Source organism: Peromyscus eremicus, chromosome 9 (assembly GCF_949786415.1).
Source record: "Peromyscus eremicus chromosome 9, PerEre_H2_v1, whole genome shotgun sequence".
Lineage (NCBI taxonomy): Eukaryota > Metazoa > Chordata > Mammalia > Rodentia > Cricetidae > Peromyscus > Peromyscus eremicus.
The window spans coordinates 85,800,129-85,814,202 of NC_081425.1; the positions used below are offsets into that span (position 1 = coordinate 85,800,129).

The 14,074-nt window shown below is 45.1% G+C and overlaps 1 protein-coding gene across 1 annotated transcript in view; it reads left to right on the forward strand.

Moving 5' to 3' along the window:
- The window catches only part of Cacna2d3 (calcium voltage-gated channel auxiliary subunit alpha2delta 3), an 827,473-nt gene that overhangs the window by 447,349 nt on the left and 366,050 nt on the right, over window positions 1-14,074 (forward strand). Inside the window, exon 11 of the mRNA XM_059274534.1 lies at window positions 2,865-2,978. Within this exon, the coding sequence (XP_059130517.1) occupies window positions 2,865-2,978 (114 nt within the window). The remainder of the gene's footprint in view (window positions 1-2,864; window positions 2,979-14,074) is intronic.

Here is a 14,074-nt window from a genome sequence, read left to right on the forward strand (position 1 = left end):
CGCCTGGCTCTGCCTCCCTAGTGCTGGGATTAAAGGCGTGCGCCACCGCCGCCCGGCCAGAATGGTTTTGAATGAGTTTCAGGAATAGCCCCAGCCCCTGGTCCTGGAAGTCTCTGTGACTTGAAGCAGGAATGGCTTTTATTCGCAGGCTTGAGGAGGGCTTTTCAAAGACTGTGTAGAATGCAGCCTCCTTACCCACTGACCTCTCCAGAAGGCCAGGCTAGAAGGCTGTTTTCTTACAGAAGGAAGGAAGAAAGGCACTACCCTGGGAGAATCTTAGTGGTGTCTCCATGGGGAGGACAAAGTAGTTTATTTACTCACAGTTTGGGAGGTTGAAAGAAGCCTCATTGGTGACCAATGATGAGAGCCCGACGGCAGATAAGACATCACAGCAGGGAGGGGTGTGTGCGAGAATGAGAGATCATGTGGATGAGGAAGCCAGAGACACTGAAGACCATGCTTACTCTTCTTACTTGCTTTTGGGGGCAGCAGTCTCAGGGATCTAGGGACCTCCCACTTGGCACTGCCTCTCACAGATCTGTACCACTTCTCCACATAGCTACACACCTCCCACACAAGGACAATTGGAGGACATTCTCAGACCGTAACAGTCACTAGCTGCTCAGGAACCTCCCTATCATCACTGAAAAGCTAGAGTGCAGACTGTGCCAGTGTGGATGCTAGGGCTGGCCTGCCGTGTCCAGATACCAGGTGTTGGACAGCTGTCATTTGTCCTTGGGCTAACCTATCTGGGCCCAGCCTCCTTGCCTATAGAAAGAGGATAAGCATAGTTTCAACCTCCAAGATCAATGAAGATTCAATAGGTTTAAGCTTCTACCCGGGTACACAGTGAACATTTAACCTCTGTTAGAACAAAGGAGAAATGGATGCTCAGGGAAAGAAATCTCAGGCATGCATCTGGTTCTAGAATAGAATTGAAGACTTTACACTGTATCACGATTCTCCATGTGTAGGTGGTTGGCTTGCTCTGTCCTAATAAGGCCTCAGAGTAATTCCTTCCTTCCTTCCTTCCTTCCTTCCTTCCTTCCTTCCTTCCTTCCTTCCTTCCATCCATCTATCCATCCATCCATCCATCCATCCATCCAGTTATTTATGGTAAACATATCAGACTTGTAATTACATAAGACTAGACATTAATATCTTCAATTTGAATGTCTTATTTGTTCCCTGTGCCACCATGGACCAACCAGCAAGGCTAAGAGTATCTTTCAGCCTCTCCCAATGCTGTGGCCAATACATTTAACACGTTCTTTGCTGAGGTACCTTTTTCCTCTAGGGAAAAGCTAGGAAAGTGCTTTTCCACTGAGCTTTGATCAGTTTCCATCCCTTCCCACACTCACTCACCCCCAAGATGGATTTTGTCATTGCTGTTGAGACAGGATCTTAAAAAAGCAAGAAGAAGAAAATCACATTCTTAGTGAAGTCTTCCCTGAGAACAGTTCACAAAACCTCTCACTTCCTGGCTCCCTTGTCTGTTTCCTCCTTTTTAGAATTCCTATCATCAGGTATATGGAAAAGTTTTTCTAGGTCTTTTCAAAGAGAATACAAAATTAAGGGAAGGAAGTGATCTGGACATGTTTCATCCCCATCAGCACTCATGCACTTTAGCAAGTGAATAAACAGGGGATTAGAGTGGAGGGAGTGTTTGCTTCTGCAGGTTCAAGACCTGTGTTGTGTGTCGGGGCCTTGGCATTGTTGTGTAATTGTGGGGTGTCTAAGGACTTGGTGTTACTTCGACTTGCATCATTAATAGCATTCATTACAGATTTTCTTTCCCACCTCCTCTTCACAGGAAGGGTGCACAGCTCTGGTAATTATGTCTGCTCACTTGCAGCTGTTACTCAGCAAGGACAAGAGCTGTGTGTGTTTAGTGCTAAGATGGAACCCAGGGCCCGGCATATATACGGCAAAAGTGCTCTGCCACCAAGCCATGTCTCAGGCGCCTACCCCACCCCCCATTTTTTAAATTTTAATTTTTATTTTTGTTTTGTTGTTTATTTTGAGAATGGAGCCTCAACCTGAAACCCAGGCTTGTTATCCCAGGAAACATAGACCAGGATGACCTTGAACTTGCAGCAATCCTCCTGCTCGTCAGTCTCCTGACTGCTGGGATTTCAAGCACACGCTCCATCCCTGACTAAAAGAAAGATCTTTTAAAATACATAAAGCTGCAGTTAGGATCTGCACACTAGCAAGTACAGTCTGGATTTCCAGCCAGCCACACGTACTAACAAACTATTACAAATCCTTTAGGCTAAAACATGCATTTTTACTTCATTGTTCAAAAAGAGTGCTTAACCTTGGGATGTAACTTACCATTTTCTTAACTTCATTCTTGTCTGAAATTTGTTTTGATTTTTAACGTATGAAACATTCTATACCTACTCAACTCCTTCAGTTCAGCCTCATTAAGATTTTGAAAGAGATATCGTCTCTCTCACAGCCTGCTGCCCTTATAACGTACTCTATAAGCTCCTTTGCCAACTCCTCAGTGGCTTCTTTTCGGCAGTGAGGGCAGTGCTTTGAGGCAGGAAAACTTAGGTAGACTGCAAGCATTTGTTTTAGACCCTCCCCAAACACACACACACACACACACACACACACACACACACACACACACACACGCCTTGGTCTAAAAACAAGTTAGTTCCAACTTCTGCAGTGACTTGCAGTTAGCTTGTCATTCTCAGAGCACAAAAGGCTACACATGCGCAAAGCTTCTCCTGTGAGTTGTATGTATAAAATGAGTTCTTGGATTTTGAGGACCACGTGCCCTGGAAGTCTTGTGGATACACAAACTCTCTGACAAGTGTTTTATTGTAAACATTTTTTTTTTCCCACAGTTCAACCACACAGGACAAGGAAGCATCTGCAGCCAGGCCATCATGCTCATAACTGATGGCGCGGTGGACACCTATGATACCATCTTTGCAAAATACAATTGGCCAGACCGAAAGGTAAGTTGATGCTTCCACCATCTGCATAGTGGTGGCCACGGTCAGTCTTTATTGCAACCTCCAGATCGTCTTCAGATAAGTGTCCTGTGTCCACTTGATCTCATAATGACCTATGGTTTCTCAGCCTGTGTTTGTGGGTTAACCAAAATCAAATACTACAGCTTTTGTAGTTTTTGAAATGAAACTGTTTTGGAGAGACGGAAGGAGACTGTGAGGATACGTTGAATGTGTTGTGTGAAAAGATTCATTGTGAAGTACCTCCTCGTGTTACGCAGCACTTCTCTTTGTTTTCCTTGAAGCCAGAGCTACCCGGTTGGCCCTGTATTGGTAAAATGTCAAGACTGCAGTGGCCATGAAGCTGTCTCCTCAATTATGCATGCTTCTCTAGGACTTCCCTGGACTGTCTCTACAAAGAATCTTCTCTCCATTTCTGGACACAGTATCACATGCTTGTCAGTTTGTCTATCCTCTGTTCTAATTATTTCTTCGTTTCCAAGTAGAATCAATAGATTATTTTTTATCTTTGAACCCATATATTAGAGCATCTGTGACTGATATTAATATTCTTGAGGAACCTAATGCTGAGGTTCCTGAAAGCTGGTAGCCAGTCTGAGATCTCTGAAGAAAAGTTTAAAATGATGGGCATTTGTGCTCTCTCTCACACTCAAATCTCTGGAAATGTGTCTTCATAATCCATGTTTTTAAACTCATGTTTTTAAACCAGTTCCACTAATGGGTGCACACCAATGAATTGGCAATTGGGGATCACTGTGTCACTTTACATGGTAGGATTTTAGCAGGGAATGAAGTCAGGTAGGGCCGGTGCCATCGGGCATCTTCTTGTCCCCTGTGTTATCTTGGCTGTCTAGGAGCATGAGACAGTCCAGACCATGTCAATCTTCCTTTCTCTGTTGTGTGTGTTTAGTTTATGAGACATGAACTAACGAAACATATTGTCAAAAAGAAACAGAAGACAGCCAATACCTTCTGCCGTACCCGGGGAGCATGTACATTATGGGACTATGACAGGAAAAATCATTCATTGTTATGCTTGTCATTCTTGACTTATCCAGGTCTCTGATACACATAGGATCTTACCTTGCCAATGAATCTGGTGATTAAAGCTGCGTGTTCTGTACAGCATAGTTCCCGAAGGGATTGATTGATGCCTAACCTTAGGAATAGCCACCACCTCTGAAGCTAGAGGGACACTGGGTGTGCTTGGTTTGCTGAAAGTGTCTAGGGCTCTGACGTGGCACCATGACGATATCCCAGAGTAAGTGTGACCCATGAGAGACACCAAGTTTAGAACTTAAGCCTCAAAGGAGATGGAAGGTTTCCTCTTGGACTTAACACACAATCTTAGATTTACTTGGGGTGATGGTTTTCCGACAGAGGCTGTGTTCCCTCCTAATGGGTATATGTGATGTGCAGAGAGAAGGACGATGGACTCCTGTGCCCCTGTAGCACACAGTACAGTACGAGTCTGAATTAACAGCTCTGTAGGGTCTGGACTTAGTGAGGGTGCCAAATGAGAGACCGGTTGTGGGATAATCTTTTGTGCACTGTGGAGATGTGTTGCTGTTTCACCTTGCCGGCCAAGGCACCTTCTGATTGGTTTAATAAAGAGATGAACTGCCAATAGTTAGTCAGGAGAGGGTAAGAAATTATAAGAACTAGTTGGGAACAATCTTAAGCTAAGATCAAGCTTTCATAATTAATAATAAGTTTCCATGTCATTATTTGGGAGCTGGTGGTCCAAAGAAAAGTCCAACAAAGAGACCAGCACCAGAAAGGGAGAGTAGGGCCCTGGATGTTTTACAAGCGAAACAGAAAGTTCAGATGGCCTGACATCACACAGCATAGTGAAGGATGTTTTGCACCATTTGGGGCTAGACAAAAAGAAGAAAGTGGTGAACCTTTTATAAGCACTGATGGATATTATCCATTATGTATGGCATGCGTTGCCTGTGCTATGCTCTATAAATCTCTCCCATTTGGAGAGTGTGGACACATAGCAGTTACCCAGGGACACTGGTACTGAAATATTCTGACCTTGCTTATAGGGAGAGATACTGGCTAAAGGGACACTGGTAAAGCCCTAAGTCTTCAGATGAAATACAGATTTTAGCATACCTGCCTTTCCCCATGAGCAATGCTGACTGTCACCCTGGCCTGTTGATGATGCTCTGGAGTGAGGATCCTGTAATGAAACAGCTCCCTTTCTTAGAAAATGTCAAGCAGAAGCAGAAATTATTTCTGTAGTCAGAGGGTCTTTTATTACTAGAAATTAATAGTGCACTCTACCCTTCATCCCCATTCTGGAGAATTCCATGACATTCATATACACATACATTCTCTGTTTTATGAACTTCTCATGAGGGTACAGATGATATACATAGCATAGCACCCCAATATGATTTAGCACCTCAGTAAAGTGAGATGACACAGAAGGTCTAAGCAGGCATCTTTCTCCATTATTCTGAATGCTAGCAATTCAGTAAAGGGTTGTGTCTGATGCGCAGTAATTGGCAATCTTCAAGACTATAAAAACAGGAAGTACGAAAAATGATTCACAGAATGGAACACGATTCCCATAAAACAGTACTTCTCAGAAGTAAGCAAGCCTCAGCCCTACCTGGAGGGCTGGTCCTCACACAGAGCCCTACCTGGGGCTTCTGCCTCACTATGGGGGTGAGGGCTGAAAGTAAATACTTGTAATATGTCTGTGCATGAAGCTGATGCTATTGATGGGAACCCCACACATAAGAAATAGTTCAAGGAATGGAGTCTTCACCAATCCTGTTCTCCTCTTTACCTATGCAGGGTCCTGATCCCTTGGTCCAATCCAATATACAGACGTGTTTCTTGCCCTACACCCCAGAAAGCTGTCAATCACTGATCAACACATACAGAGCTGAGCCCTAAACTCCAAACTCCCTAGCACTTGTCTTAAGGATGCCATGGTCCAGTCTTATAATTGCTTCTGTTGCTAGCTTTAACCACCATTTTTTGGTGAGTATATAAAGATAGGTTCCCTATTTTGAACAATCTTGCCAGCTTGCATCGTGTTGCATCCTGGTCAAAGGGTCTGGCAAAGAGAGCCTTAGGTAAATTTCTGACTCACCCCTTTCAGGCTTGTGTCCTGTGTGATCACTTCCTTCATTGTGGGTAGAGTCAGTGACTTCTTTCTAACCAATAGAATCTCCTAATGATGAAGGGCATTTTTATCCCATTTCAATTAATGGGAGCTTATCAAATGAGATTTTTATCTGGATGGGACTTGTTTAACCAAAAACCCTCGAAGAAGGGCTAGGCCCAGAGATGCTCTTTGCTGGTGTGACAAAGTAAGTGGCAGCTTGAGAATCCCAAGGACATAGGACAATAGGCCCACTTTGGATCCAAGGGGCCTCCAGCTAACCCTCAAAAGAAAGCTGGGCCCTCAGTCTTACAGCCACAGGAAAAAGTCTCCTTCAATAGTGTGAGGTGACCTCAGCAGTCGATTCTTACCAGGCAGGCCTTGGGATGAAAAGCCAATCCATTCCCTACCTCACCTACAGCCTTAGAAACAGTGCCAGCAAGGCTGTGTCCAGACTCCCAACCCACAGAAACTGTGAGGTCAGAAATACATGGGAGTTTTGTTTATTTATTTGTTTTGTTCTTTTTGTTGTTGTTTTTAGCACCCTGGTTTTAGTAATTTGTTTACACAGCAATAGAAAAACCAGTATGAGAAGCGAGGAGAAGAGGAAAGAAAGGGAAACCACTTACCAGAGCTATACTACAAAACAACCCATATTTATTAAAATAGCAATAATTTATTATTTCATGCAATTCCATGGATTTGCTAACTGACAATGTTTGTGCTACATGTGGTGTCAGGGAGCTCAGTAGGAAAGCTGCACTTGGCTGGAGCTTGGCAGTCGGCCTCGATGGCCTCTCCACATAGTATCTTGTCTTCCAGGGCAGCTCTGGGTCCGTTCCTCAGTATAGTCGACTGGACTTCTGTATAGCATGGCAGACAGGTTTCAAGAAAGAAAAGGCAGAAGAAATATGGGGAAAAAACTGGGGGAGCAGTTGTGAAGGTCACCTTTAAAAAGCTGTTCACTACCTACCTAGGACCTCCTTACTCAAGACAGCTGCATAATAAAACATCTTAGAGCACGTTGGAAGAGAGAATGCATTATTGGAGATTAACCAAGACGCTGTGGAGGCATCCCTGTGATTGCCTATGCAATGTGTCCCTTGCCAGCATTTATTTCCAAGAGTGGAAGTGAGGAGCTATTGATTCATTTATGAGACACCATTTACTTTTGCTTAATACTCTTTGGTTAGTAGCTTAACACAAGCTCTGATGTGTTTGGAATAAAACACGAACTCAGCAGTGTGAGAGGTACTTGTCCCGGGGTCTGCTCAGAACCAACGCTGTGTACATTAAATTAGGAGAATGCCTGGGTCCACCACCGTCACACAGCTGCTCTTCTAACTTCAAGTCGTGGAATTATTTATTGTCACTTGTCAGTCCCCTGCAGTACAAAAGATGGAGGGATCCTGGTTGGACCGGTAGGAAGTGATTAGTTAAATGACACACAGGAGGGCTTGGCCTGCTAGCACCCACAGGTTTAACTTGGCTTGCTACCTGCTTTGGCAGACCATGGGCTATGGATAACTTGTACAGGTTTCAATTAAAACAAACAAACCAACAGAAAAGGCACCCAAGCAACAACAATGGGCTGGGGAGATGGATCAACGGATAAGAGTTTTTGCTATACAAGTATAAGATCCTGAGTTCAAATCTCCAGCACCTGCTTAATTTAAAAAAAAAAAAAAAAAAAAAAAGGCTGGCTGTGTAAACTTGTCATGCCAGCAAAGATAGGATCTCTAAGGAATAAGACAAGTAGAGCAGGACACCTAATGTCCTCCTTTGGTTTCCATATGCAAATACACAGGAATGCATGCACATATGCACAATACAGCACACACAGACACAGACACAGACACACACACACACACACACACACACACACACACACACACACACACGCACAGCAATAAGTAAAACTTATATAAAAGCAAGAATACTCCATGATCAAAATCAAATGAAGGTCAAACGTTGCAGTCAGTAGACAGGGTTATTTTAGTGTGTGCCTGCCCATTTGCTTCTTGATTATGGTTGATGCCCTCCACCCCTGGTTTGCTTGTGACAGAGACTGACTAACCTGTGGAGCCTGAAATAGCTATTCCATGGTCTTTTAAGACTGTTTGCCAATACCTGCTCTAAGCGGTCTTCAGGGAAATTTAGAGAAGTGTTGTGTAGTTGTGCATCATTGAGATGCCCTCAGCATGATGTGCTACACTGGATGCTGCTGAGAATGGCAGGAGCAGAATGTCCCCTTCCCAGGCTCTTTTCCTCTTAGATGAACTGTAGAGCCACAGAATAAAATCGAGAGGTGTGAGACCTTGAGTGCAATATGATTCTCCTTGCTAGAGAGCTTGCCTAGAATGCTCAGGGCCTTCCTGCTTTTCAGCAGTGAGGTGGGTCCCCACCCCTGGGACTCCTTCAGGGCCGCTTCAGACCCAGGCTACCATGCTTGGGACAGGGATGCTGAAAGTTGCGGTTCCTGGGCCTTGAGCTAGAACCAGGACCTGGAAAATTGAGTCTTTAGAACCATTACACATGGTGGCCTTGGATTTTGATGGGCGTATGTATGGAGGCACAGCTGGAGACCATGGCTGTCAGGTCAGTGGAGTAACAGAAAGAATAGACTGTAAAGAATCAGATTCCCTCTTTGACAACATTTGGTAAATTAGAGATTTTCTTTTTTATTTGGATTGCATTAAAATGGCATGGTCTGGGTGGCTTATTAATGACAATGACTTGTATCTCACAACCTAGGAGCCTGGAAGTTCAAGACTAGGTGTTATGATATTGTGAGCAGGGGAACCCCAGCTGGCCAGGGCATCCCATGCATGAGAGAAAACATGCTGGGCAGATGTAGCAATGGGTGATGGGCCGTGGCACGTCATTTACAACCTAGGCACTATATCCACGTGGAAATGAGTTTATTATAATAGAGAGATAGGGAAAGAGGGAAAGACAGAAAGAAGAGAGAGGAAGGGGGGTCAAGGGTGCACACCTCATGGGAATGGAGGGAAAAAGAATGGAAGAGAGAGGAAGGGAGGGTTCTTTCCTTAAATCAGGCTTTTATGTCAGGATGCAGGGCGGCCCCAAGGAGCGGGTTTCCAGGGGGCAGGTTTCCAGGGGGTGGGTCAGAATATTAACATTTTTCCATTTTGATTATTATAAAAATGTGACTTATGGATAGCAAGTGGGGGGACAAGGGCACTGAATTCTCCAGACTGCTTCAAACTGACAAGGGGCAAAGTGCGGAGGGGGGAGCTGGGGGTCATGCATGGTGGGAGATCTCAGGTGTCTGTTCCTTGAGGGAGCTGAGGAGGCAGGTTACAGCAGTGATATTCCAGGAGCTTGGGGGGGGGGGATGGCATGCCAAATCAGGAGTACAGAAGCTATGGTACCTGTTGTTTCTCTGGAGGTCGGGTGGGAAGAATGAATCTGTAAAATATGCTCAAAAAACAGGTGGGGTCAGAAATGGGCTCCACAACATGAGGAACCATATTAAAGGGTCGCAACATTAGGAAGGTTCAGAACCATTGCCTAATCCATGTTACTAGGGAAGGACTGACCTACCCAGGAGCAGGCAAACTTCGTTTATCTTTTTGTTACCCTCTAGTGATTAATATTTTACTTATAACAGTTAAATAACGGATTGCCTATTAACTTACTCTTGGTGTGGGCAGAAGAGGAACACAGTGACTAGGTGTTAAATGTGGATAATGGCCCATCTTTTCCTCTTGGATGTCACTGAGCAATCCATCCTCACAGGGCTCCCTGTGCAGCAACAAAGGCAGTTCTTGAATTTTCTATTTACTTCTCCTCCATTCCCCAGAACCTGAGTTTCCTTTAATAAATAATCAGTTTTAAATTGATCTCTTATGCCCTCAAATCATATAATGACACTAATACCCGAGGCAAATTTTTATTGAGTGGCCAAGTGTCAGGCATTGTTCTAAACTTTCAGGTGCCACTGTGAGATGGGAACTGCTATTATCCTCCTTTTTTGCAGAGGAAACTGAGACACCAAGAGGCCACATGACTGATTGGGTTCCACGGTGAGCAGCTGATGGAGGTGGTCAATGGCTCCTGTCAGGCACTAAGCTTGGTCCCTAAAGAGCATTACAGATATCTTGAGGGAGCAAAGGGAAGGGAGCACAGGTCACAGACTCCACACTGCACCGTGTAATCGGGACAGTGAATCTGTTGTTTGGCCTCACCGGCCCCAGATGCAAGACAGTCTGCAGGATGACAGGACTATGGGGTACTGGGAACCCCAGGGCTATAGGCCAGGGCCAAAAAAGAAAATTACTTAAGCACAAGTCTGTCTGTGCGCTTAAATGACTTCCCTCTTCAGAAAGGATGAAGGTATTTCAGGGACAAATGATAGCCCCTTGTGTGGGTTTTGCTGTTCAGTTATCTCAAGAACAGGTTGGGAGATGGTAGCTTCCGGCTCCTTCAAGGGCCTCTGAAGAGGCTTGGGGCTGTCGATCAGAGTGAGCACTTTGCTAGCTTGCACAAGGCCCTGGGTCCAGAAAGGAAAGAAGACAAAAAAGTCTACTGGAGCTCAGGGTTCTTGGAGGATCCTTGGTGACCTGGCGGAGACCACAGGGAGGGAACCACAGCCAGTTTTAGATGGGAGTAAAGGGAAGGTTTTGATCTTAGGAGGCCCCCAGGACATGTCTTCCAAGCACTGTAGAAGCACTGTCAAAGTCACCAAGATGACAGCTGGTGCCTCCTCGATCTCGGAAGGACTGCACAGGTCCTTGCCCAGACAGGCCTCCTTCCCTGGCTCTAGTCGCCCTTGTCCCTGTGGTATTCAGGATAGCCAAAGGCTTAGCTCTGCCTCTGTGCCCTGAGGAGTTTTGTAAAGCTCAGTGTCCTGCACCTCATCTTTCCATGAAGCCTGCACCACTCTGGGTAACACAGCTTCTGAGCAAGCAAGGACAGAGCTAATTCTTTTATTTTTATTTTTTTTATTATTTCTTTTCTTCTTTGAGATTATAATTACATCATTCCCCTCTCTCCTTCCCTCTCTCCAAACCCTCCCATATACCTTCTTTGTTCTTTTGCAAAAAATCATGGCCTCTTTTTTTCATTAGTTATTGATGTGTATTCCTAAATACTTGAGCACAACCTGCTCGGTCTATATACTGTTACTTGTCTGATGTGTTCAGGACTGACTCTTGTGTAGTAGATCACCAACTGGTGTGCTGCTCTCTGGGACAGACTGTGTCTTCTGCTCCCAGCGTTCCTTAGTCGCCTGTAGTTCTTTGTGTAGGATTGACCTCACCCCCATCCACATCAGCAGCATGTCTGCTGTTGTTCTTGTTCAGATTATTTTTATGCCGTTTTGTAGATGAGACGTTATGGGAGTAGCTTCTGACATTCCTCAGGGACACAATCTCACACAAAACTCTGTGTTCCTTTGGCCTTTACAATTTCTGTGTGTGTGTGTGTGTGTGTGTGTGTGTGTGTGTGTGTGTGTGTGTGAGTGTGTAGTTTTTTCGAGACAGGGTGTTTCTGTGTAGCCCTGGCTGTCTTGGAACTCTCTCCGTAAACCAGGATGGCCTCGAACTCACAGAGATCCACCTGCCTCTGCCTCTCGAGTGCTGAGATTAAAGGCATGCACCACTACCAAGTGGCCCTTAGAATCTTTTTGCCTCCTCTTCCTCAATGAACCCTGAGCCTTGGGTGTGGGAATTGTGTTGTAGATATATCTCTTGGGACCGGGCTCTACAACTCTGCATTTTGACTGGTTGTGGTTTTCTGTATTGATCTCCATCTGTTGCAAAGCTTTCCTTGATGCAGGGTGAAGACTACACTTCTCTGTGCATATAAGGACAAATGTTTAGAATGTAGCTGGGGTGATGCTGGGTCAGTAAAGTGGCAGTTGTAGTTCTCCTCCCAGATCCATGGCTTCACTACCCCTGAGTAGTTGGTTAGATTTCTGTTACCAGGCATGATCCCCTCCTGTGAAGTGGATCTCAAGTCCAATTTGAGAGCTGTTGGTTACCTTCAAAGGGCTAATTCTTTTAGGAGCCCAGGTTTCCAGTAACTGAGAGCCACTTGGAAGGAATTTTTTTTTGTTCTCTTTTTCTTCCTAAATTCCAATATTCCCATGTATGCCTTTTCATCTGCCTTTGAGCAGATTGAATGGAGATCAGATTTTCCCAAGATCATGAGCAGCTCAAGGATAAGTGTGTGTGTGCATGTGTGCGTGCGTCTGTGTGTGTGTGTGTGTGTGTGTGTGTGTGACAATAGTTCTCATAACCACCCCTATACTGTCTGTGTCTGTTTTCCATCCCATAGAACCAGATTATTATGGGACCTAGGGGAATCGGGGACTATTGGCAGAAGATGTAGATGAAGGAAGGGATAGGGCAGTTCATCATGCAGTAACTGTTTACTGGGGTCCCTTGTGCCTCAGGGTATTCTAGCAGATCTCAGAAGAATGGGGTGGATACAAACCTACAAAGAAATCACAGAAAACTGAAGCAGATCTCAAATAACACTTGAAATAAGAGAAATCTTCTGAAAGAGACAAACATCGCTCCAAGATAAAGCATGGCATGGTGGCCACTTTTGTAGATGGGACAGGAAGGGAAACCTCTAGGGGGATCATAGGTAACTGAAGGAAACCATGGAGTAGGTCCAGGAAAAAGTTGGGCATGTGGGCAGAGTCCACTGAAGAATGCATGGCTAGAGCTGGGAGGCACAGGGACTGGGTCATGCAATAGGCTCTCAGGACCACAGAGGCTGGCTCCTCTGAGTTTGATGGGTACAAGAAGCTGAAATCATCCTTCCTTGACACAAGAGTAATGGGGGCTATGGAGGACTTTTGAATGTACATGAGCTTATTGTTTCAAGTTCTTTGGCAACTAAGACAAAGACTAGGCTAATGTGCCGTGTGGGAGTTGACCTTCTTTGCCAGCTTTCATCAACTTTAATGGTTGGCAGGAGTCTAGGCGGTAGAGCCTATTTCCCACAAATGCCTCAGAAGACTGCTTTTTCTCACTGGTGTTTTACCTCAGGGCTCTGTTGAGAGGATCCTTTCTTTCCCCTCACTATTTTCTACTCATTCTTCCTCCCTGACTGCAAGGCACATTGTAGCTTGGAAGTTTAGAGCGATTGTGCTTCTCTGCTGTATTTTTTCAAGGGTGATAAATCCTAATGCTGTCTTGAAAAAGTAGCAGGGACATTTATTACTCGTGGCCAGTCAACAGAGTGACAGGGAAAGCATTTGCCATCACCATGGTGAGAGCTCATATAGGCCTTTCTCACAGCTGAAGGCAGAGTTGAAATGGTTCATTGTCTCCTGGTTTATTTTTAATTACTTCTGCTGGTATTAGACATCTTGTGACTCCAGCAAGAAGAACACGACAAGACATGTTAGGAAGGACACTCACTGATGCGTGTGGCTTCAGCCAGCCATTGAAAGCGTCAGTAGGACCCCAGGGCTGCAGGCAGCTGCATGCCACTTTTCTGCTGCCTCCGCTGCTGTGTGTCTCTTCCTGGGCTTGTTGGCCTTGGCTTCCATCCAGGTGCCGCCGTCTCCAGAAAGCATATGAGGGGCAGTGTACATTCCCACCAGGTGACTCCACCATCTCGCAGTGAGGGGCGATCCCAGTAGCCTCCACCCACCATGCTAGGAAAGTCTTACCCCCTCTGCTTACTGTAGCTCATTGTGGAATGTTTTGCTCTGCCCAGTGGGAAGCTCTCTTATTGCAATTCCTTTTTAAAAAAGAAAAAAAAAAGTCTCACTATGTAGCCCTCGCCAGCATCAGCTTGGAACTCTGATTGAAAGTGTTATTTAACAGGCGAAAAAAATTTGTCTCAGATCCCAAAGTATGGACTGGTTGCCGTAGAGTTTTACCCACTCATATTAGACAGCCCATGGCCTTTGCCCCATCACTGTGGTGCCTTGGAGTCACCAAGGCGATGAGAAATGGGGAGCTTGTAAGAA